We start from the raw sequence: 27,391 nt of genomic DNA, 5'->3' as shown, positions 1-27,391 counted from the left end.
GTAAAATGTATTTTGAATTAAATAAACTATGCAAAGTCTTCTTTTTGTGTCAATCAATTTAGTTAAAAAATTGTTTTTGGGTACCCTGTATAAATAATTATGTTAATGTTTATATTACTGAATAGAGAATTGAATTGCCTTTCAAACAAGCTATCACACGATCCCTATTCGTATTGAAAAAATCATCATATATGCCAAAAACTCATAAATTAAAATCAAAAATCGACCTGAATCTAATAATGAATGAATTTATGCGTTACTTTATGGACGCACTGTATATATCTGTACTTATAAATAAATAAAAATAAAAAATGTTTATTTGTTTTTTATTCATTGGCTTTTTATTTTTTAATTTTTGTTTTATTTGTTTCTCGGGTTAGGGTCAAAAAACACATTCTTAAGTATGATAGGTTTATTGCAGTTTCGACATTTCTATTTGAATACACAAAATTGAAATATACAATACTTACAATAATATTAATTGCAATAAAAACTTAGGCACCATAATTTAAGGCTATGGGTACATAATTCGCAAATATTTTACATGTATCCCTACTTTCTCTGTCTTTACACGGCAAATTACGTGTAGTAAAATTCACACTGGTGTGGATATGTAAACATTACTAGAATGTCATTCTACTTGAAAATGTCATCATTAATTTAAAGAGATGCCTTTTGAATGTTCTTGGATAACTGTTATTTTTATAATTGCAAATTATTAATTCAGTTAATAATAAATGTGATAATTTTTTCACTAACTATGTATTCAGTGATTGTAATAGTTTATTTGTGCAACAAAAACTAATACTCAATCGAGAAAAGAGGAAAAGTGTTAAACTGATTTTTCAATAATATATTGTTATGGAACGCTTACAATTTTGAACATCTTTAACAACAAAATACTTGGATCACAGAATATATTATCCTGATGTATTCTCTGCTTGGATCTTCCACAAATAATACACAATAAATAACTTTTTATTAAGTTCACGTCTTAAATCAATTATTTATAAAATACACTATATATCAATAATATTTAATCAATAACTTAAAATATTCCCGATGCAATGTCAAATATTTAAAATTGTCACTGATTGTCAGTGTCTGACTGACAATATATGCTGACAATATTATATTCGGCTGAGTGCGTTGTAAGACAAAGATAGATTTGGAAAATATTACCACGGCATTGTGTTCATTTTTTTCGAATCCTGAAAAAACCAATAAATATTTTTGAAAAATTTAAACGCAGAATGAAAGATTAAATTATTACCGAGGGCCGAAAGTCCCTTAGAATAAATAAAAAGTTTATTTTGAATGAGATGTTTGAAATTAAAAATCACACTAAATTTTCGCTTAGTTTTTCACCCCTGTAACTTATTAAAATAAACATTATAGAAGTTCTCAGGGACTTTCGGCCCTCGCTAATAACGTAATCTTTCATTCTGCGTTTAAATTTTTCAAAAATACTTATTAGTTTTCACAGGATTCGAAAAAAATGAATCCCCATTTGAATAGCATTGCAGCCAAAAATACGTACCGATCCTCTTAATAGATGTCTTATAATTTAATAGGTGCCTAAATCAATGAGGGTTTGTAGCGTAATAGTGTTTATCAAAGGCTAACCGATTTCAACACTCTGGTGCCGTAGTATAGAAGCATTTGTAAATATTATGCTTCCCGTGAACGCAATTAGCGCAAATGTTTTTTAGCCTCAGTGCATGAGAGTATAGTAATCGCCATGAAACCGCTTTACGGTGCGAAAGTAAGGATTAGCAATTAAGATTAAACATGAATTGTAATTTCGATTACCAAATTTCGAATATTAATTCCAATTCCATGCCGAAAACTTCAAATTTTACATGTCAAAAGAGTGTGAATTTTTTCAAAATTCGGGGAAAATATGGGGAATGAGCTAAGGCTGTAGGAATCATGTGGTAATTATTAGCTTAAATATTTTGCTCACTCTGCTTTGAATAATTCTGTTCAAAACACTGCCTATTCGTGACGGTAACTGATGGACCTGAAAACGATAATTTTGTGTAATGCAAAAAAACCTGTTCCTTTTTGTAAAGTACCCCGCACAAACCTTATGGAAATTAGGTCCCAGTGGATTTAGTTCATACTTTGGGAAAATACTCTTTGAAGCATTGTGATAAAAAGTTCTCATGGGCACAAATCGATCGTATGGAGGATTTTGAAGATATAGAGGCACAAACTCGAAAATTATAAGATTTACTGGGTATTCCAATTTCCTGAGTTACTGATTATCTGGCAACATGTAGAAGTTTGGATCAAAGAAAAGTACTAGTAATCTAGGATTTTTTCCTGGCTATCCAATGGCAACCTTTACTTTGACCTTGACCTTCAACGGACATCATCTTCTAGAGTCTCGATAGTTTTCGGCATTTAATTGATGCAAATGAATTACAGGAGGGTTTGTTGAGATCGCTAAACACGAATATGTCACCAGAACCGACTTCCGGAGCACCTGGCGTTATAGGACGGATACGTATATTTAATTTATATCCAAACTGCTCAGTCTATGTTGTAACATCGCAAAATCGTACTACACGCAAATATGTTTATGTTTATAATAACGAGCGATCCACAATTATTGGGATCAAAGCTAGCCGTGCAAAAACATACGTATGTCTTGTTTTAATCTGAATTCATATCATTGGTTTATCAATTAGGCATTCCAATGAACTGTCAAACATGGCCGGAGGAGGGCAAAATCTAATGTTTACATCGACATTAATTTGTAAAAAAAATCCTGTTTGGTTGTTTTTTTTTTGTTAATTGCGTAGGGAAATCTGCGAAATTGTGATAACAAATTAAATATGAAGTGGTTTATCACCTACAGAACTGAATTATCCCATAGTAGTTACCAGTTTGTATCAATAACTACTATGGGATAATTTAGTTCTGTAGGCGATAAACTACTTTATATTTATTTGCTATTACAATGTCGCTGCACAATTAACAATAAAAAACAAAACCAAACAGGATATTCTTTACAAAAACTGATGTAAACACTATATTATTAAATTTTGCCCTCCTCCGGCCATATTATATCACGTGATTTGGAATGGGTAAATAATTTTGATTAACATTATAAAACATAAAAATCAGTCAAAACCTTTAACACAGAACTTTAATCAAAAATAAAAAGAATTAACAAAATTATAAGTAACAATAATAAATAAAATCAAACAAGATGCTGTATATGTCCACCACCAACATCTGTACATAACCTAACTTTTCTTGTTAATTTGACGTACACTGCAAAGTTGACGTAAACTGGAAAGTATATCTGAATTAAGAATAGACATGCACTGTATAGCTATCTCTGTCGTTCAGAGCCACCTATGGTGACAATAATTTTGGATCACACGTTATAAATAGTTCATGCAAATATGTTGTATACACAGACTACATTTTTTTCTGAAAGTGTAATTACATTATCAATCCAAATTATTACAAATCAACCAAACCCAAGAGCAACCAACAATACACCATTAGAGCCTCCATCAATTCAAGAAGTACGGGATGCAATAAAACACCTAGAAAATAATAAATCTCCAGGAAGTGATGGTATATCCGCGGAACTTATTAAATATGGAGGTGCTACCCTGACTAATCAAATATATAAAATAATACTGAGAGCCTGGTGGATGGTGGATGCTAAAAGATGAGAAGGAAGGTCTATTCAGGGAAAGAATAGTAGAAAAAATATGTTGGAACATGAAAGGAAGCCCTAACACAATTTGGAGAAAAATGGCCAATATTATTAGAGAGACGGCTATTGAAATACTTGGGAAAACGTCAGGAAAGAAGTTTGAAGATAAAGAGACTTGGTGGTGGTCAAATGAAGTACAAGGAAACATAAAAGAGAAGAGAAAATTATATAAAAAGTGGCAAGAAACCAGATCGGACATAGATCTTCAAAACTATATGGTCGCCAAAAAGGAAGCGAAAGTAGCAGTAGCAAAAGCTAAAGCAGAAGCGTATTCAAACCTATACGATCAACTTGATACCAGGGAAGGCGAAACGAAGATATATAAAATAGCCAAACAGAGAGCAAAGAAAGCAAAAGATTTTAATCAGATTAGATGTATCCGAGATGAAAATAATAAAATACTAGTTCACGAAAGGGATGTCAAAAAGAGATGGAGAAAGTACTTTGACAGCTTATTAAATGAAGAATTTGACAGACAGCCTGTAGAGTCAACGGAGACAGTAGCAGCAATGGTCACCAAAATAACCAACGAGGAAGTGGCTCAAGCGCTTCAAAAAATAAAGAAAGGAAAAGCGGTAGGACCAGATGATATTCCTGGGGAAGTATGGAGAGCATTGGGAGAGACAGGAACAAGGTGGCTAGCAGGTCTATTTAATAGAATTATGGAAGTTGGACAAATGCCAGACGAATGGAGAAGCAGTATACTGGTACCTGTTTACAAAAACAAGGGAGATATACAACAATGTACAAACTACAGGGCTATAAAACTGCTTAGCCACACCATGAAAATATGGGAAAGAGTAATTGATAGACGGATACGTGAAGAGACCGAAATATCCGAGAATCAATTTGGCTTTATGCAGGGTAGATCAACAACAGATGCAATTTTCATTATAAGGCAGTTGATGGAAAAATACAGGAGTAAAGAAACAAACGCTCATATGGTATTCATTGATCTTGAGAAAGCATATGATATAGTTCCTCGAGAGATTCTGTGGTGGGCACTCAATAAGAAAGGAGTCCCTGGTGAATATGTAAAGATTGTGAGGGATATGTATGAGGGAGTAACGACTAGTGTTAGGACAGGTGTGGGAGAGACTGATAAATTTCATGTGAAAGTAGGATTGCATCAAGGTTCTGTGCTTAGTCCGTATTTATTCTCATTAGTTTTGGACCAGATAACAGCGAAAATACAGGGTAACATTCCATGGTGCTTAATGTATGCTGATGATGTCGTGTTAGTAGGAAATAGTGAAAGAGACTTAGAACAAAAACTGGAACAGTGGAGACAAGCTCTGGAGGAAAAAGGTTTAAAACTTAGTAGGACAAAAACAGAGTATTTGGAATGTTCATTTAAAGATGGAGCTACTACAAATAAAATGGTATCTTTGGATGGTGAAATGATTGTAAAAAGCAATAGTTTTAAGTACCTAGGATCGGTATTACAGAGTAATGGAGAAATAGATGGAGATGCATGCAGTAGAATTAGGGCTGGATGGATGAAGTGGAAAGAAGCGAGTGGTGTGTTGTGTGACAGAAAAATTCCAATGAAGCTGAAGGGAAAATTCTATAAAACAGCCATAAGACCAGCTATGATGTACGGAACTGAATGTTGGGCAGTGAAAAAGAAAGAGGAACAGCGAATGCATGTGGCGGAAATGAGAATGCTTAGATGGATGAGTGGAGTGACAAAGAAGGATAAAATTAGAAATGAGTATATTAGGGGAAGTCTAGGTGTGGCACCAATTTATGCCAAAATGAGAGAGCATAGGTTAAGATGGTTTGGTCATGTTCAACGTCGAGACGTTAACCACCCAATACGAAGAATAGCTGAAGTGCAGATTCCTGGAAGGAGTAGGAGAGGAAGACCAAAGAAGACCTGGGGGGAGACGATAAGGCAGGACATGTTGGTAAAGGGGATTAACATTGATATGGCCCAAGATAGAATTGTGTGGAGAAATGCAATTAGGGAAGCCGACCCCGCATAGGGATAAGGCAAAGAGAATGATGATGAATACTGAGAGCCTGGAATGAGGAACAAATCCCCGAAGAGTGGTGTATTGGAATCGTTTGCCCGCTACACAAAAAGGGTGATCAATTGGAATGTAGAAACTATAGGGGAATAACCCTCCTTAATACAGCTTACAAAATATTTGCGAGTATCTTATATGGTCGCCTAAGTGCACATGCAGAGGAGCTTCTTGGAGAATATCAAAGTGGTTTTAGGCCTGGGAGATCAACAATAGACCAGATCTTTGTGCTAAGGCAAATACTGGAAAAAACCAATGAATTCAATATCAACACATGCCATCTTTTCGTAGATTTTAAATCGGTCTATAGTGTCCTAAGAAATAAATTGTATGAAGCCATGGACGAATTCCACATCCCTGATAAACTGATAAGATTGGTTAAGGCTACAATGCGTAAAGTCGTTTGCAAAGTCGAAATACAGGGCGAACAATCACAGGCGTTTGAAACGAATGTTGGGCTGCGACAGGGAGATGCGCTGGCGTGTCTCCTCTTCAACATAGCTCTGGAAAAGGCGGTCAGAGATGCCCGAATAGACAACCGAGGAAATATTTTTAATAAATCATCCCAAATTTTGGCATATGCCGATGACGTGGACCTAGTTGCCCGCACAACGCGCAAACTAGAAGAAATGTATACCACCTTCTCAAATGCCTCAAAAAATATGGGCCTGAAAGTAAACGAGGAGAAAACTAAGATGGTGGCATCAACACCCAACAATAGAGCCAGAAACATTGGTCACCAATTCTCTGTTGATAACTCTACCTTTGAAGTGGTGGACAAATTCACATACTTAGGCTCCCTGATCACCAAGGAGAACGTCATGACGGAAGAAATCAAGCGAAGGATAATCCTAGCGAACAAATGCTATTTTGGACTGAGTAGACATATGAGAAGCAGAAACTTAAGCCAAAAAACAAAAATAACCATATACAAAACCCTTATTACACCCAGTGTTGACATATGGATCGGAGACATGGACCATCTCCAAGGCAGATGAAAACCTTCTGCTTATATTTGAACGAAGGATCCTGAGAGGCATATTCGGTGGCATATGTGAAAATGGTATTTGGAGGAGGAGGTACAACTACGAGGTATACCACAGATATAAACATATATTTGGTGGTAAAGACGTAGTATCTCTTATCAGAATAGGAAGACTAAGGTGGGCAGGACATCTAGCAAGATGGGAGAAAAATAGGCGCAGAAAACTGGCAACGGTTGGCAATGGATACGACTGATTGGCGTAATAGACTTGGGAAGGTCGAGGCTCTTTCATAGGGCTGTAGCACCATTGATGATGATGATGTAATTACATTATGGTTTCTTAATGTTGTTCTGAAGCTATTTCCTTGTGGCATTTTTATAATTAAGTATTTTCGATAGGAAATAAGCCACAATTTTACCAAAAAAATGAATTTATTAACGTTTCGACGCCCAAGTCGGGTGTCGTTGTCAAAATACAAAATAATACTAAATAAACAAAAATGTTGTTGCTTAGTAAAAAATTCTTCTAATGATTTATTTAATCTGACTCATTTATATCGGCAATTCAGGCATGTATTATACATTTTAAAGTAGAAGACTTTAAAACGATATTGCCAATATTGATGAGTTGCGTTCTAGTTTAGTATTATTTATATAATATCTATGTATTATTAATATTATTTGTAATTTAAAATAGCATATATACATTAAAGTCAGAATTTGGTATTAGTTTTGAGAGTAAACTAAATGTAAGCCCAAATACTTACGATGTCGGGATAGTATCACGAGGTTTTTTCCTGGTTTTCCCTCGTGATTTACTACGGAATCTCTAGCGCGAGAATTTTACTGCCATCGTTGCATTTGGTTGTCTTTTTAAAGACAGATCACATGCTATGATTTTTTGTGGCGGATATTCTTGAGTTGGGGTTGATTTCATGTAATCGAATGAATTATCTTTTAGTAAAGTCGTCCCAGGAACGCAACTCATCAATATTGGCAATATCGTTTTAAAGTCTTCTACTTTAAAATGTATAATACATGCATAAATTGCCGATATAAATGAGGCAGATTAAATAAATTATTAGAAGAATTTTTTACTAAGCAACAACATTTTTGTTTATTTAGTATTATTTTGTATTTTGACAACGACACCCGACTTGGGCGTCGAAACGTTAATAAATTCATTTTTTTGGTAAAATTGTGGCTTATTTCCCATCGAAAATGGGAATATAGATTTTGCCAAGAATAAATACTTAATTACATTATGGTTACCTCATGTTAGCCAAAACAGAAAAGGCATCATAAATATCTTGGTTGGATTCAGTGGCGTAGCTACGGGGGCGGAGGGAGCGGTCCTCTCGGGTGTCACCCTTTTGGGGGGTGACACCCGAGAGACTCGATCACAAAAGAATGAATCGTTAATTTGTAACTTTACTCACTTTACAATCAAAATACCATTCGATATTATTTTGTGAACACACGAACCCGAGATAAGTCGAGGTCAAAGTGGATTTGAACCACAGTAAAAAGCAGTTGATCTAAGTAAAAAAATTCTCAAGAAGCTTGAAATTGATGGTTTAGATAATATGCAGTGCCGTTCACAGGAATACGATAATGCAGCTGTTATTAGTGGCGTACATGGAGGAATACAAGCTATTATTAAAGCAATAAACAAAAAGGCCATCAGCATCTTTTGTGCAAAATAGATTTTTCGGAAGTGTAAAGGCAATTCTTTTTCTACTTCCACTAGCTGCTGGGAAGTGCTTATTAAACACAGCAAAGCATATATTAAACGACTTTCCACAACGAATTGGAGTGCTCACTATGCTGCAGTTAAAGTATTGGCAGAACATTTTGATAGTGTTGTTGCTGCAATTGATCATCTGCATGCTGGAATTATATCATCAACTGACGCTGTGTGTAATTTCAACAAATTATGTCATCAGCTGTGTGTAATTTCACATTCTTTTGTTATCTTTTCTTTTGAAATGATGTAATAAGAAAAATAAATTTTCCAAAATAGGGGCACTTCGTCTTTATATTGAAGAAAAACATGGTCATAATTATTATAAATGAAGCAATAGATTTTGCCAAGAAAAAATATGAGGACGACGACATTCCCACCGAAAAACGAATTCGACGTCAAAAACGAATGGATGGTGAGATAGCTATCGATACAGGACTCACACTTTGAGCCTAACTTTAAAAGGCTATATTGGAATGTTCTGACCTATTCAATGTTGAACTCGAAACCAGATCAAAGTCCATTCATGATGCGGCTTCATTGTTCAAGGTTGTGCAGACACACACTTTGTTTTTCACGAACAGTGAATAGTTGAAATTAGCTGTTTCAACATGTTGTGACTTTTACCATGAAGAGGTACCAGAAGCAGACCTCCTGCTAGAAATACCAAGGCTCGGAAGACATTTACAAGCGGTCAATACTACAGTCTCTAAGTGGTTAGCTGTAGACTTTTTAAAAGTCATTGTGGAATGGGTTTTCATGGAATCCCTCCCAAACTTAATGGTCGCATTAAAATTGTTTATGACCATTTGGGTATCGGTTCCTGTATGTTAGAGAAGTTTTAGTTAAGAAATCAAGAAAATTAATTAATCAAGAAAAAATACTAGACAAGACTAAAATTAATCAAGAATTACTTGCGAGCAACAGTGACGCACACAAGACTAAATAACCTCGATTTATTAACTATCGAACATGAGGCAACACAAAACATAAATATAAAAAATCATACATATAAAAAATACAAATATAAAGAATCATATAAAATTTCAGGGTTTGCCGCTAGTAAAGCTAGAAAAAAAATATTTTTAATTCATTCACATAATGTAAAACAACAAACAAATAAACTGTTATATACTATTTACTGCAATTTCATTAACTATAATTCTTAATTTTTTCAATATTCAAAACGTTGATTTTAACCCTTTTCTTGGCAAACCAAAATAAAAATGTGAAAAGTGTGTTTTCTTGCTATTAATGCCCTTCTAGAATTATTTAAAAATTTATGAAATAGAAATTTTACCTTTAATTTATTGCTAAGTACCAAATTTGAATTCATTGCAAATTTGTTACATTGCCAAATATGCGACGTTTTTTAATAGTTCAATAAACAAAAAACAACTAAAATGTACACTCTCTATTTATAGGATAATGGCACAATATAAAACAATCACCAAAATAAAAAAACACACTATTTCTTACGAAAAATTAAAAGTTTCTAAAAACAGTCGAGGACCTTCTCAAATTTATCAAATACATCCAAAAGATGACAGATGGCATCAATTAGAAATTATCAGAAATCGGTAATAATAAAAATATAGGCAAACTATTGCCATTTAGGGATAGTTTTATATTATTAGTACAAAATATGACTAACAAAATATACCTTAAGTTTAGTAAGAATTAAAACTATTTATTAACACACAAAAAATTGACATAATGCTGATTACAGAAACTCATTTTACATCCAAAAACCACATTAATATTCCACGATTTACAACTTATCATACGCAACATCCCAACGAAAAAGCACATGGAGGCACTGCAATAATAGTCAGTAATAAACTAAAGCACTACGAAATACAAAAACATGAATGCGACTATCTACAGGCCACCAGCATTGTTGTGGAAGATCAACTAGGCCCACTAACAGTATCAGCTATATACTGTCCGCCAAAGCACAATAACAAAACGGAACAGTTTGAAAATTTCTTTAAAACATTAGGAAATAGATTTATAGCAGGAGATTTTAATTCTAAGCATACTACCTGGGGATCCAGAATTATTACCACAAAAGGCAGAGAACTTCTTAAAGCTATAAACGCGACCAATGCAAATTATCTCACCACAAGGGAACCAACTTACTGGCCTACCGACAATGCAAAAATACCTGATCTACTCGACTTCTATATTGTTAAAGGAATTAATGTTAAAGTGGCCAAAGTAGAATCTTGTTACGATCTACCCTCTGACCACTCTAGCGTAATCGCGACATGGTATGCACAAATAACAAACAGTACTAAACAACCATCACTATACAGTAACAAAACAGACTGGAGCATTTTCAAGACTAAACTAGATGAACTAATTGACATAAACATCCCATTGAAAACAGAAAGTGACATCTACGCAGCAGTAGAAAATCTTCAGAAATCTATACAAGAAGCTGCTTGGTATGCTACCCCTGACTCTACCAAACAGAATTTAAAGAGCATTGCCCAACTGTAATAAAGGAAATGATTGCTAGAAAGAGAGTGGCGAAGAAAAAGAACACCTGAGAACAAGACAAAATTAAATAAAATCACCAAGGAAATTAAACTACAATTGCATAATATCAAAAATAATAAAATACAAGAATATCTTACAGGTTTATCAGCAAACGCAGATAGTGAATATTCCCTTTGGAAAGCCACGAGAAAAATCAAACACCCGAAACAACAAAGACCACCAATACGGAACCAAGAGGGAAACTGGTGTAGAAATAATAAAGAAAAAGTCGAAGCATTTGCAAATCACCTCACAAATGTATTCCAGCCACATCCCATGGAAGATGGTGACACAGAGGAAGAAATAAATGACTTCCTGGAATCGCCCTACCCGATGGACGTACCTTTACAAAAAATCACCACTAAAGAAGTTAGAAATATTATCCAGCATGAAATCAGTCCAAAAAAAGCTCCAGGGTATGACCTGATCAACGGGAAAGTACTGCAGCAATTGACATGCAAAGGTCTGAAAATGATAACGCAAGTATTTAATGCAATATTTAGGCTAGGGCTAGGATACTACCCAGAACAATGGAAAGTTGCTCAAATTATTCTTATACCTAAGCCAGGGAAAAATAAAACTCAGGTGACTTCATACAGACCAATAAGCCTGCTACCTGTTCTATCAAAAATCTTGGAAAAACTTCTCCTTAAACAATTATCCCCAGTTATAGAAGAAAGGAAACTAATTCCCCAACACCAATTTGGGTTCAGAACACAACACGGAACGATAGAACAGGTACATAGACTGGTAAAACACATCAGAAGTGATTTAGAAAATAAAAGGTATTGTTCTGCTGCATTCCTGGACATTGGTCAGGCCTTCGACAAGGTATGGCATGCTGGTATGCTCTTTAAACTAAAGAAAAACCTTCCCCATCCTTTTTATCAAATCCTAAAAAGCTATATTTCCAACCGACATTTCCTAGTCAAGCAGGATAATGAATACACAAGCCTAAGACCAATAAAAGCCGGAGTACCACAAGGAAGTGTCTTGGGACTGATATTTAGTTCTTAGGCCCCCATATAAAATTATTATTTATGACCACGCCGTTGAAACTTTTTGTACTTGTTATTTGGGTGGAGTCGGACAAATTTCGAGCTTAGCGCATCATGGCAGTGGGGCGTTTGTCTGTCAAGCGGTCACGAAGTTGTCAATTTTATGCAAGAAAAAAATGTATAACCACATTGGTCATTTTATTTTAATCAATGGTTTTTATCATATAAACAGCGAAAATAATTTTGTCGGACAAAAATATTGGGGCATACGACGCGTCGGACACGCTAAATATGTCAAATTTATGAAAATAATAAATTTATTACCACATTGCTAATTTTATCAGAATATACCATAAAACATTTTTACAATAATGTGGTAACCTTGTCGGACAATTTTCACGGGGCATATGCGCAGTCGGACGCGCCGAAGATGTCAATTTCCTGAAAATTTTTTATTTATTACCACAGATGTCATTTTTATTTTGTGCTGTTCTTTTACATGTGTAATGCATATTGGATCACTTGTCGGACAAAAATAATGGGGCGTTTTGGAGATACAGGGTGTCAAAGTTAAACCTTTTTTTATTTATTATTGAATATTTCCTGACAGGTATGAGATAACAACATGAAATTTGATATGTGGGGGTTTTTTGGGTCGAGGAAACTAAATTCCCTACCAAAAATTATGCATTGCCCAGAGGGCGCCACATACGCCTTTCAGCACTCATTTATTACGTTCAATTTTTTTATCCCTCACTCTGTATAATTTTGACATTAAAAGTTTTATTTTCCTATTAGTTTGACTTAAAAAAGGTATACTTCTTTCATCTCCCTAAACTCAACCGTTTTCGAGATAAACGCATTTTAAATCTGCGATACACCATCATTTTTAGCATAATATCATTGTAGTTACACCCGAAAAATAACTTAAAACCATAAAATTATCCAAAAAGGTATCGCAAATTTCTTCAAATGGAATTTGAGATGCAATGACATAAATTTGAGAACTGGCACAATTATTATGGTATTAACTTATTTTTCGGGTGTAACTACAATGATATTATGCTAAAAATGATGGTGTGTCGCAGATTTAAAATGCGTTTATCTCGAAAACGGTTGAGTTTAGGGAGATCGAAGAAGTATACCTTTTTTAAGTAAAACTAATAGGAAAATAAAAATTTTAATGTCAAAATTATACAGAGTGAGGTATAAAAAAAATTGAACGTAATAAATGAGTGCTGAAAGGCGTATGTGGCGCCCTCTGGGCAATACATAATTTTTGGTAGGGAATTTAGTTTTCTCGATCCAAAAACCCCCACATACCAAATTTCATGCTGTTATCTCATACCTGTCAGGAAATATTCAATAATAAATAAAAAAAAAGTTTAACTTTGACATCCTGTATCTCGGTTATTATAAATTTGTACTAAGATAAGTTTAAATCTAAGCTAACTAACTAAGCTTAAATCGATCTATTTTTACCTCAGGAACCTGACGTTAAGCTATGGCCCATTATTTACCAAATTTTACCTGTATATAAATTAAATGAAATTGAATGTATTGTTTCTCGATTCCACGTTAAAATATATGGTCGCCTTTCTATGATTATCTCTCAAATGATCTAGTGTCCATCGAATGTACACTAGAGTTTTTTTTCTATTCGAAATAGAATAAAAAATTATTTTAATGGCCGGTAAATGAACTCGTATTGCTCTATTTTTAAATAAATCTATCTAAATTTAGCGTCGCAACCACTACAACTACATAAACCATTTCGGCGATAATGGTCAAATGGATTATACTTTTGGAACTAGATACCTTCTAAACGGTATTACCGATTTTGAGCACTAAATATGAGTTTGAAACGTATTGAGAAGTAGTGTCTGATGCATCCAAGGTCAAGTAGGATAACTGAAGGTATTATAGGACTATTGAGCTTGAAAAACCGGTTTTCCTATAGGAAATAGATTTGATCACACTTATGAAGGCTATAACTTAAAAATTCGAATTTTCCCAAATAGAGGTATACACCGATAGACGCATCTGGAGTCCTCCTTAGTTGTTGGCGCAATTTGTAGGTTGAAATTTTGAGTAATTGCCTAAAAACCAAAATTTTCAAAGTTTAGTTTTTCGGTTTTTCAGCTGTACTGAGCCGTGTGTATCTCTGATCCTAACTACTTAAGCACTATTTGAAAGCTTAACTCAACGCTATTAATCTGGTGTACTTTCGGTTTTCCTGTCTCTCCTTGAACCTAAGATATATACCCCCAAAAAATATGCCGTTTTGTACCTACCAAGTCCTATAGCTGGCTTATGGGTGGTCGAAAGTCACAAGCTATACCGGTTCTGAATCGGCCCTGACCCCCTCTTAAAACATAGAAAAGAAATTCAGATCTGTATAACTTTTCCACAAACATACACACAAACATACAAAACATTTTCCCCTTTTTAAATAGAAATTGAATAAAATTTCTGAGATCGGTAACTTTTGAATTGTATATACAATTTTCAAAATGGCAATGGGATAAGACAGGGAGATTCCCTGAGTCCTCTGTTGTTCAACCTGATCATGAACGAAATAATAAAAAAAGTAAGAACAAAAAAAGGATACCAAATGGGAGAAAAACCACTTAAAATAATCTGCTATGCAGACGACGCAATACTAATCTCTCAAAGTGAAGATGATTTACAACGTATGCTGCACGAATTTAATATAACCGCTAGAAAATTTAACATTTTAGTTTCCCCAAAAAAGACTAAATGCATGGTTACAACAGTAGATCTAATAAGGTGTAAATTAGAGCTGGAGGGTCAAATAATAGAACAAGTCATGGAGTTTAAATATCTAGGCATCACACTATGCAACTACGGAAAGCTCGAAACAAAAGTGGAAGATCAGGTGAATAAAGCAAACAGAGCCGCAGGTTGCCTGAATGAAACAATATGGAGAAATAAAAACATCAGAAAAGAAGTGAAAGGCAGAATTTACAAAAGAGTCATCAGACCAATAATGACATACGCGGCAGAAACACAACCTGATACAGAAAGGACAAAAAAAAGCTATAGAAACAGCAGAGATGAAAACATTGCGAAAAATCAATGGTAAGACGCTGTGGGATAGAGCTAGAAGTGTAGATATATGAAGGGGATGCAAGGTGGACAACATTAGTAACTGGATGAAAAGCAGAAGAGTAGAATGGAACGACCACATAAGCCGAATGACAACAAATAGAGTAGTAAGAACGGACAGAGACGGTTCCCCAATAGGAAGACGATCAGTGGGAAGACCACGAAAAAGATGGAATGACAACTTACTGGAGGCACATTGAAAAAAACAGACAGAGTAATGCCTATATAAAAAGAAGAAGAAGAAGAGAAGAATTTTCAAAATTAAACATGCGTTGGAAAGGTAATGTTCAGTACTATAAGAAGCCGTAAAATCGGACTTAAATTTTCGAAATTTTTGGGAATTTTGGGGACGAGAACGAAAAACAGACCCTAAATGGGAATGGCCGTAACATCCACACCCTTGTACCAAAATGGATGGTTGACATATTTCTCTTTTCCTATATTTTAACATTGGATTTGGCCCAATTTTTTCAATTCAGTCACATTTAGAAAATCGAAAATTTCTTGTATAATATAGTGTCGCATGTACGGGAACAGCCGTTCTCTGGGATATAAAAAAATAATAAGCATCAAGGAGACCAAAGCGAACTATAAACAATTTTTCTCGGTTAGATCTACATAGATCAAACTGAAAATTTGTAGAAATACTCCTTATAATGTTTATAAGGACGTAACGTAGAGAACATTCCAAAATTTTAGAAAAATTTTCCGAAATTTTCCCTCTTGTCGGAAAATCTTTTTGGAAAATTTTGGGTACAACTCACCGTCATGATTCAAAAATAACCGAGAAAACTGTTTTAAAAAATTTTTTGATAATACCTTCTCGTCGATAGCCTAAAAGAATTAAGTTTTCTGTTCGTTTGCCCCAAGATTTTTGTCAGACAATTACATTTTTTGTTTAAGAATATAATTACTTGTAACTTACTACCTTTGTCGGAAAAATGGTTGTAAAGATAAGGGATACACGAACCCAGCATAGTTTAAAAGTATAGTTTATCAATAAAAATTAAATTTTTTGTCCAACTTTGGATTTGCCCCAATATTTTTGTCGGACACTAAGATTTTTTGACTTTGAATATAACTACTTATAACCTGATACATGTGTCGGAATTTTTTTTTATTTGTAGAAAAAAAACTACAGAACGATATTTGTCGTTGTTCAAGCAGTATGTAGGCAAATATCAGATCACAATTTTTCTAAACTTTTCCCTCTTGCCGGAAAATTTTTTAAGAAAATTTTGGGTATATCTCTACGTCATATCCCTTTAAATGTTTTACTTAGTGTGTGTACCAATTTTCAGCTAAATCGATTCAAAAATAACCGAGAAAAACTGTTTTAAAAATTTTTTTGATAATACCTTCTCGTCGATAGCCTAAAAGAATTAAGTTTTCTCTTCGTTTGCCCCAACATTTTTGTCAGACAATTAGATTTTTTGTTTAAGAATATAATTACTTGTAACTTACTGCCTTTGTCGGAAAAATGGTTTTAAAGATAAGGGATGCACGTACCCAGCATATTTTAAAAGTATAGTTTATTAATAAAAATTAAATTTTTTGTCCGAATTTGGATTTGACCCAATATTTTTGTCGGACACTTAGATTTTTTGATTTAGAATATAACTACTTATAACCTCATACTTGTGTCGGAATTTTTTTTTTTAATTGGAGAAAAAAAAACTACAGAACGATGTTTGTCGTTGTTCAAGGAGTATGTACGCAAATATCAGATCAAAATTTTTCTAAAATTTTCCCTCTTGTCGGAAAATTTTTTGGGAAAATTTTGGGTACAGCTCTACGTCATACCCTTTTAAATGTTTTACTTAGTGTGTGTACCAATTTTCAGCTATATCGATTTAAAAATAAGCGAGAAAAACTTTTTTTTTAATTTTTTTTTTGATAATACCTCCTCGTCGATAGCCTAAAAGAATTAAGTTTTCTGTTCGTTTGCCCCAACATTTTTGTCAGACAATTAGATTTTTTGTTTAAGAATATAATTATTTGTAACTTACTACCTTTGTCGGAAAAATGGTTCTAAAGATAGGGGATACACGAACGCAGCATTGTTTGAAAGTATAGTTACTAATAAAAATTAAATTTTTTGTCCGACTGTCGATTTGCCCCAATATTTTTGTCCGACACTTTGATTTTTTGATTAAGAATATAATTACTTATAACCTACTAATGTTGTCGGAAATATGGTTGTAAATAAAAAAATTTCAGGAAATTGACATCTTCGGCGCGTCCGACTGCGCATATGTCCCGTGAAAATTGTCCGACAAGGTTACCACATTATTGTAAAAAGGTTTTATGGTAGATACCGTTAAAATTATCCATGTGGTAATAAATTTATTTTTTTCATAAATTTGACATCTTTAGCGTGTCCGACGCGTCATATGCCCCAATATTTTTGTCCGACAAAATTATTTTCGCTGTTTATATGATAAAAACCATTGATTAAAATAAAATGACCAATGTGGTTATAAATTTTTTTCTTGCATAAAATTGACAACTTCGTGACCGCTTGACAGACAAACGCCCCACTGCCATGATGCGCCAAACTCGAAATTTGTCCGACTCCACCCAAATAACAAGTACAAAAAGTTTCAACGGTGTGGTCATAAATAATAATTTTATATGGGGGCCTAAGGACTAATTGTACTTGCTCTACACTGCTGACCTACCCACAAGTAACAGAACAACGTGTGCAAATTTTGCTGATGACACTGCTGTACTAGCCTCTCACCATGATCCAAATACAGCATCCGGAATCCTTCAGAAAGACCTTAATAATATACAAAGATGGCTTAAAAAATGGAAGATAAAGGCAAATGAGAGTAAATCCATCCATGTAACCTTCACCATGAAAAGACAAACATGTCCATCTGTAACACTAAATGAAACGCAACTCCCACAAACCGATACTGTCAAGTACCTAGGAATCCATCGTGATAGAAGATTAACTTGGCAAAAGCACATTTTTACAAAAAGAAAACAACTAGGAATAAAATTCCGAGAAATGTACTGGATCATCGGTCGTAAATCTCAACTATCTCTTGAAAACAAACTGCTGATATATAAATATATATTAAAACCTATGGTATCCAACTTTGGGGGACAGCCAGTCAAACTAACCTAGAAATACTGCAGAGATTCCAGAACAAAGTCCTTAGAACAATGCTGAATGCCCCTTGGTACGTGCCAAACTATGTGATAGAGCAAGACCTCAATGTGCCATCCATAAAAACAGTAATAAGAGAATATTACAAAAAATATTCCAAGAGACTAGAATCTCATCCAAACGAGTTAGCCAGCAACCTCACTGATGACCACAATGATGTACGACGCCTGAAGAGATTCAAAGTAGTGGACCTAGCAAGAAGATTCGAATAAGCTGTGATAACTAAACTTTTAACTTGTTTTAATTTATTTATGTAAAGATCATATCACTGGATCTCCCTCTACAGGTCAAATTTTCAATTTTTGTCAAAGAATTTACCTATTGTTCTTAGTTAAGGACAGATTGTAAATATTACAACAATAAAAAAAAAGTTACCTAGAACTCACCTAGGACCTAAAATTAAAATGTTACAAATTTGTTACATTGTCAAGAAAAGGGTTAACAATCTTTATATTTAGGATTTGGGCGGTAATCGACACCATCGATTACTGTCCCAAGTGTCCCTAGCTACGCCACTGGTTTGGTAGAATATAGGGAAAAGCGCACTTACCTGTGTGAACCCTCATATGATTGACTAGATTACAACTTTGTGAAAATGACTTATTGCAAACTTCACATGTGTGTGGCCTTTCCCCAGAATGAGTTCTCATGTGGATTGCAAGATTGCTTGCAGTATTAAAAGTTTTGTGACATAAGTTACAATAGAGGCTTTCTTCTGGAGATCTAGTTAAAATATCATGTTTTAGTAAATGAGTTTTCATTCTTCTGAAAAATTTTTTGCATATTGGACATTTTTCTAAAGGACTGGATTTTCTTTTGGTGTATGTTTCGCCTGCACTTTGAGCTTCATCTTGGGACACTAATCGCACTTTTTCTCTTGGAGATCTAAAAATGTATTTTGTTTATAATGAAGAATTAATTGAGGTACAAATTTGTTTTGTAAGATGTAAATATAATGGTGCCACAGTGCCAGCAAAAAAATCTTTACCAGGTGAATAAAACGCATAAATCAGAAGAATAGGAAACTTGCACAACATTTTTTTATTACAGAATAATGTTCAGTTTTGTTTAAAAATGAGATTTTCAAAATTTCACGCTTCAAAAACTCGTAATAACTTAGAAATACAAATTTAAAGTCTTCTGCGGTATAAAATAGTTCAAACGACCAGTGAAGTCACATAGTTTTATTATATAGTTATGATTATGGTTATATTTAGGTATACTCTTCTTCTCCTTCTTTAGTTTATTGGTCTCCACCAATTTGGTATTTGGCCAGCTCATCGGCGCGGAATAAGGAAAAAATATTAATTTATATTCTAATGACATTTATCGTATGTCATTGTAATAATATATACCAGTTTGTTGAGATTGGAGTTTGATACAGTTTTTGAAGGAAAGGAAAGAAGGTATATTATGAAAAATAAAACCATTTTGTAAAAGTACAAGTTCTATGAATAGTTCAAACGATCAAAAACACTTGTGACATCACATAACTGTATTTTCTACTGACGTTTATAATGTCTAATTTAAAATTATATACATTTTGTTTACTTTGTTGGTACAGAATGTAAATATATAACCGGATGACGTCATAAAGCGTTTTGGGCTGGCTGGTATAATTTGAATTTTTAATCGTCTTTAGGGGCCAAACGAAAGACAAACAAAACTTTGTTATCTTTGATACATGTTTTAAATTATGTTCTGATGTGATTTATAACATTTTTTTCGAATTAAAAATTTTATGCAAGTTCCCTATTATTATTTTAATTTTACAAACTAATACTTTGTCATATCAATTTGCTATTTTTGTTGAGAATATGCCACACAATAGGGAACTTGCATAAAATTTTAAATTCGAAAAAAATGGTATAAATCACAACAGAACATAATTTAAAATATGTATCAAAGATAAAAACGTTGTTTTTGTGTTCCGTTTGGCCTCTAAAGACGATTCTAAATTCAAATTAAAGCAGCTAGCCCAAAACGCGTCGTGACGTCATAAGGTTAATGTTTAAATTCTGCAGCAACAAAGTAAACAAAATTGTATATAATTTTAAATTAGAGATTATAAACGTCAGTAAAAAATACGTATGATCGTTTGAACTATTTTAATTACATAGAAAACTTGTACTTTTACAATATGGAACTAAACAACACTTATAGTGTTTTCTTTTATTTTCCATAGTAAACCTTCTTTCCTTTCCTTCAAAAACTGTATCAAACTCCAATCTCACCAAACTGGTATAGATTATTACAATGACATAGGATAAATGTCATTAGAATATAAATATTTTTCCCTTATTCCGCGACGATGAGCTAGCCAAATACCCAAGTAGGTGGAGGCCAATAAACTAAAGAATAAGAAGAAGAATATACCTAAACGTAACCATAAATATAACTATAAAGTTCAACTATGTGACGTCACGGGTCGTTTGAACTATTTTAAATCACAGAACACTTTAAATTTGTACTTCTAAGTTATTATGAGTTTTTGAAGCGTGAAATTTTGGAAATCTCATTTTTAAACAAAACTGAACATTATTATGTAATAAAAAAATGTGCAAGTTCCCCATTGGCTTATTTTCCACACTATAATAAATATAGACAGGTAGACTGCATACTATAGTAGCACCCAAAAACTTCTGAAGAATTATAATTAAAAATGTATAAACATTCTCAATTTCTTTGCAAAACGAAAATGCAGCAGCTGCATAATACTCTGGTTAAAGCGGAGAGTGCAGGAAGAGTCTATACCGGTTTCGGAGATCTTTTTCCCCTCATCAGTAAACCCATATCCTCTTCTCTCCGCTTTAACCATTTACCATAGCTTAGGGCCTTCCCGAATTGCAAAGAAAGAAATGTCACGGATGAACTAGGGCCATCTACCGGAAAACAAACTAAGTTATCAATCGAAGCAGCGCAGAAAACGACAATAAATATCGCCTCCGTACCACCAGATTGACAACAGGTGGAATACTTTCTTTGGTTACACCTCCTGAGACTTTTACAATTTATAAGTCATACAGGTGCCGAGAAAATTAAGATGAGAGAATTTTAAATAATTCACAACTCATCTACTCAGCATGGTAAAGCTCCAACAAGAAAGATTCCTTAATACTCAAAAGAGTAAATGAATTAAAAATGTATAAACATTCTCAATTTCTTTGCAAAACGAAAATGCAGCAGCTGCATAATACTCTGGTTAAAGCGGAGAGTGCAGGAAGAGTCTATACCGGTTTCGGAGATCTTTTTTCTCTCATCAGTAAACCCATATCCTCTTCTCTCCGCTTTAACCATTTACCATAGCTTAGGGCCTTCCCGAATTGCAAAGAAAGAAATGTCACGGATGAACTAGGGCCATCTACCGGAAAACAAACTAAGTTATCAATCGAAGCAGCGCAGAAAACGACAATAAATATCGCCTCCGTACCACCAGATTGACAACAGGTGGAATACTTTCTTTGGTTACACCTCCTGAGACTTTTACAATTTATAAGTCATACAGGTGCCGAGAAAATTAAGATGAGAGAATTTTAAATAATTCACAACTCATTTCCACCTGTTGTCAATCTGGTGGTACGGAGGCGATATTTATTGTCGTTTTCTGCGCTGCTTCGATTGATAACTTAGTTTAATTATAATTAATTTGGAATATTAAAATTTTTACCTAAATAAATTATACAATCATAAACTTCAAGTTTTTACTTGTTTGTAAGTTTTTTAAAATATCGTATGCAGGCAACTACTGGGATTTTCACTTTTAATTAAAAAAAAAAGAAAATACCGTGTGATAGCAGCTCCTGACAAAAGGTTTTAATAATACAATTAAAAATTTTAAACTTGGAAACATTTTAATAGTGAAAACATAAGTGCACTGCATCGGTGGACGAAAAGGCATCAAAAACTGTAAGTCATTTGCATGCCTTTTCTATTATAAATTACTCAAATTTAAAGCTAAACAAAGCTTGGGTATCGCTATCATCATTGTCCATAAACTTTTTGCTAATTACCTTAATTAGGAGATAAGGAACAAGAAACAGATAACAGAGCTCTTGATAGTTGAAAAATTTAAGTTTAATTATAGGAGACAGAGGCGGCATCAGAAAATAAAGAAAGGAGTAGATTAACGAGTATATAGAGGGTAGCTTAGGTAACTGGTCGGGGGTGGACTGAGTAGCTTCTCGGCTGTTTCCCTGAGACGCCCAATATTGCTCAAAATCTGCAAGGGATTTTCTCGAGAAAACCATGAGTTTAGACGACTATCCAGATGATCAGAACAAGAAAATACTTGCTGAAAACTTAGAGATCTTTCAAAACAGTAAGAAAACGCATCGAACACCCACCAATATAAGTGATGAAAAACTCGAGAAAATACTATATCTGATGCAAGAGATGAAAACAGAAATAAAAGATGAGATGAAATTAATAAGAGAAGACCAAAAATCATATGCAATGGAAATGAAAAAGTTAAAAGAAGAGAACGAGGAACTCAGAAAAAAAATGAAGATATAAAAGCAGAATTAACACAAATAAAACAGAATAAGGAATGGATCGATAAAGAAAAAAGGAAAAATAATATTGTTCTAAGCGGCCTGAATATTGATACAACAAATCATGCAGACCTCAAAATAGCCACGGAGAACTTTTTACAAACCAATCTACAGCTAGAAATAAACATCAGAACTGTAATAAAAATAGGAAAATCCCACTATCTCATCCAACTATATAATGGTGAAGACAAGGAAACAGTCATGGAAAACAAATATAAACTAAAAAACATAAGAAATCAAAAAATCTTCCTAAACAATGACATGACGAAACAAGAGAGGAAAATACAAAAAACAGCTTCGAGAACTAGCTAAAGACGAAAAAGAAAAGGGAAAAGAAGTAAAAATAGGTTACAATAAATGGGGAGGAGTGGAGATGGAATAGAGTAAACGAAAACATAGATAAATCTGATCCAAAAAACTAAGGAAACAACAAACGAGGGATAGTAAAGACGATGACCACAACGCAAAGACAACGGAATGGAATTTGGACAAAGAAAACCACATAGAAGGAAAGGATAATCAACAAGAAAATTAACAAAAGAACGAGGACATTGAAAAAACAGCTAGCACGATTGACGTGGAAATGAAACAAGACGCAAAAACTAGAAGAAACGAAAATAACAACTTGAAAATTGGTACATGGAATTTAACATCACTTAGAGGAAAGGAATGCGAATTAGAGCAAGAAATGGAAGAATTTAAAATGCAAATAAGGGGCCGTTCAAGTATCACGTAACGCAGGTTGGGGGTGGGGTAAAAAATATTCAAAAATTGCGTTACGCAATAGTTAAACGCCCATTAGAGTGCGTTACGTAGGGGGGAGGGGGGGTCAAAAATCTTCAAAAATTGCGTTGCGTAATATGTACTTGAACGCTCCCTAATAGGTATTAGCGAAACAAAGAAATGTGGAAGAGGAAAAGAAAAAATATCAAAAAATTACACAGTCACAGAGACAATAGAAAAAAGAGTATCAGATTCCAAACCTATATCGTCGAGAATAATGTATATAAAATAGAAATTGAAGAGGAATGGTACATAGTGCAAATATATGCACCAACAGAAGGAACGGAAGAAGAAAAATAGAAGATTTCTACAATGAACTACGAATACCCTAGGTGAGATAAACGCCAGGATAGGGAAAGGTGAAAACAAAGGACTTGGGTGCATGGGAACACATGGTGAAGACTAAACAGAAATAGAATTAAAATGATCAGATTCTGCCAGACAAATTACCTATTAATAGGAAACTCGTTTACACAGCAAGTACTCAAGATAAATATACATTTGTAGCAGAAGGCAGAAATGCAAAAAGCATAATAGATTACGTAGTCTACACGCAAGAAATGAAACGAAATATAAAACAAGTCTGGACAGAACAGAGAGCAGAGATCGGAACTCATCACAGACTGGTAATTACTACTACTACTACATTGTTTTGATTTGCTTGTCTTGATAATGTTAAGAAGAAATGCATACAATGTGATTCCCCGTTTAGGATTTTGTCCTCTTCAGGGTTTGTGGTGAATGTTTAGTGTTGGCAGCAAAAGCAAACAGTCCGAAAAACACACTGGGGCAAGCACCGTGTCCTGGTGTTCTTGGATCCCTGGTTACGCCGGACGGTGGTGTCCAGAGGGCTAAGAAGACAACAGAGAAGAAAGTTTGATGGATTGTTGTTGGTTCCATAGACATTTACGTGTACTGTCCGTGCTTTGCTCTCGACCAGTCTCCCTAGAAACCATTGTACAACGACAGGCGAACCTGCGTCCCTCGTCGGCGGTCAGGAGGTGGCTTTGAGCGCAGCGTGGACAGTGAGCGTTCGAGTGGAGAAAATAGTTGCGGCTATTTTCTTGGGACGAACAGGTATAATTGTGCAATGAAGTTGGGAAACCGCAGAAAACCAACTTCTCCCTGTTCGGGGTAGGGAAGAGGAAATGTTAGAGGTGGGTACGGTAGGCTAACGGGGTAGCCTCAAGGATGTTTTCGTACTCTACCGGGAGTTCGTCAATGCATGTTTGCATTAGAGCGGACGGTACGTGAATCTTTTTGCGTTTGGGCTTTCGGTGGAGTACGTGGCCGGAAGATGAACAGGAACATTTGAGAGATTCTTGTGTGTCGGAAGGGGGGCCGTTGATTACTTTGATTGTGAAGTTCCTGTTCAGAGAGTTTATTCTCTCGGTGATTTTGGGGATGTTCGAGATGTTATGGATTTCGTTTGAGGGATATCGCCAGTGCTCATAGTTACATCTACGCAAGACTCTGCGCTCCGTCCTCAACAACCTCTCTTGTTTTTGTCTAGAGCAAAGAGAGTAGATACATGACTTGTACTCCATGACGGGTCGAATAAAGGTCTTGTAAGTGTGAATGAGAGTCTTCTTGTGTGTCTTGCCAATTTTTCCAGAGAGAGCGTTGAGAAGTCTGGCCCTGTTCCTTACCCTGTCTAAAGTTGCCTTTAGATCTGCGTCCCAGTTGAGAGTCCTGGTAAACAGTACTCCCAAATAGTTCACAGTCGGGCTAACGACAAGCCTTTCTCCCAACAAACTCAAAGGATATTGGTCGTCTTCATTGCGAATGATTCTATGTGACACAGAAGGGGCGCGAAACACAATTGTTGTTGTTTTGTTCGCGTTGAGCGTGACTCTCCACTTACAACACCATTCGCCGACGCCGTCCAACAGAGCCTGGGCTCTTCTGAAGAGGAGTCTTGGGTTGTATCGAGAGGTAGTTGAGAGCAGAGTCGTGTCGTCTGCATAGAGAAACAGCCGAGTACCTGGGATATTTTGGTTAGTGATATCGCTGTTGTAGATGATGTACAACAGCGGCGCTAGGACTGAACCCTGGGGAACTCCAGCTTGTGGAGTGAAGGGGGTGGACTTTTGATCGCATATTTTCACTCTGACAGTACGATTGTGGAGGTAGGAGTGTACAATTTTGGTAAATTGCAATGGAAGCCCGATGTCCAGAAGCTTCCGAACAAGCCCGTCGTGCCAGACCTGGTCGAAAGCCTTCTGCACATCCAGAAATGTGGCTATGGCGATTGAACCATCGTTGATGGTTTGAGTAACTTTGGTAGTGAAGTCTATTAATGCATGTTTAGTAGATTTACCTGACTGGAATCCATATTGGAATTTTGGTATGATATTGTGGTTTTCGAGAAAGTTATTGAGCCTCTCTTTTAGGATTAGCTCAAGAACTTTACCCAGAGTATTGATTAATGAAATTGGTCTATAGGATTCCACGTCGGTTGGGGGTTTGCCTTTTTTCAAAAGCATGATGGTGTTGGCCACTTTCCAAGGAGTAGGAAAGTGGCTGTTTTTGAGACATGCATTGAATATTTTAGTTAGAAGAGGGATGATACTCTCTGGAAGTTTTTTGAGGCACCTTCGGTTGATGCCATCAGGTCCGGGAGCGCTGTTTTTGCCTATTTGGCAAAAGCTCTCCGTTTCCCTGTCTGTGAGGGGGTCCATGATAGGATCATAGACTGGAATGTAGTGGTTGAGAGTAACATTTACAATGTATTCTGTGTTGAATTTAAATATGCGATCAAAGTTCGGGTTATCTGGCGTTTGAAAATTGTTTTGAAGCGAATTTCTGAATGCTTCGGCTTTCCCTTCTGGGGAATTGACTATGTGATTGTTGACCAACAGATGAGATGGTTGAGATATTTTTTGTTTTGTTAGGACTTTGAATTTTTGCCAGAATTTACCTCCGTCTCTGTAGTCCAGTTTTGAGGTAGCATCTTCCCACCGGCGAGCCGTTAGGACAGATATCTCCCTCTTTATCCTGGCACAGATCCGGTTGTACTCTGTTTTGATAAGTGGGTTTCTGTTGGCCTTGTATTGACGTAGAAGACGTCGTTTTTGTTGAATTTTGGCAATGATGTATTGTGGAAGTGCCGGTGATGTATAAGTTATTTGTTTGAGTGGAATTGCGTGCGTGATCGCCTCAGTGATGAGGTTCTCGATATCGGTTGCACTGGTGTCGATACTGTCGTTAGTATCGAGTTCGCCTAACATAGGGAGATTTTGTGTGATGAAGTTTTGGAATTCAGTCCAGTTAGCGTGACGATAGTCTCTTATAGATCTTGGAGGGTTTGGTTGTTTTGGAATGAGTATGTCGGTGTCGACAAGAAGAGGTACGTGGTCTGACGTTATCGAATCACCTATGTGGCATCTATCCCCGAACCGATCCAGAATGTTACTAGTAACTAGCATGTGGTCGACAATAGAAGCCCCATTGGCGTTCAAAAACGTGAATTCAGTGTTGGTGATTCTTGAAATAGGAAGGTCTAGTAGATAATCCGTGAGGCGGATGCCTTCTGGGTTTTGACGATGATCACCAAACTGTGTGTGTCTACAATTTAGATCGCCCATCAACACAGCCTTGCCGAGCCTCGAAAAGTACTCTAGCAAATGCCTGTTGAGTGGTTGATCCGGGTGTTTGTAGTAAGAGACTATCGTGAGGGTTTCGTTATTGGGGATGTGCACGTCAATT

At 35.2% G+C, this 27,391-nt stretch overlaps 1 protein-coding gene across 1 annotated transcript in view; it reads right to left on the bottom strand.

Moving 5' to 3' along the window:
* The window catches only part of LOC114328879 (zinc finger protein 675-like), a 45,996-nt gene that overhangs the window by 2,816 nt on the left and 15,789 nt on the right, over positions 1-27,391 (bottom strand). The window contains exon 4 of the mRNA XM_028277847.2: positions 18,901-19,235. Coding sequence (XP_028133648.1) covers positions 18,901-19,235 — 335 coding nt within the window. The remainder of the gene's footprint in view (positions 1-18,900; positions 19,236-27,391) is intronic.

This window comes from Diabrotica virgifera, chromosome 7 (genome assembly GCF_917563875.1).
Source record: "Diabrotica virgifera virgifera chromosome 7, PGI_DIABVI_V3a".
Classification (NCBI taxonomy): Eukaryota; Metazoa; Arthropoda; class Insecta; order Coleoptera; family Chrysomelidae; genus Diabrotica; species Diabrotica virgifera.
The sequence above is the reverse complement of the archived record's forward strand: the minus strand, read 5'-3'. Positions and strand labels throughout refer to the sequence as shown.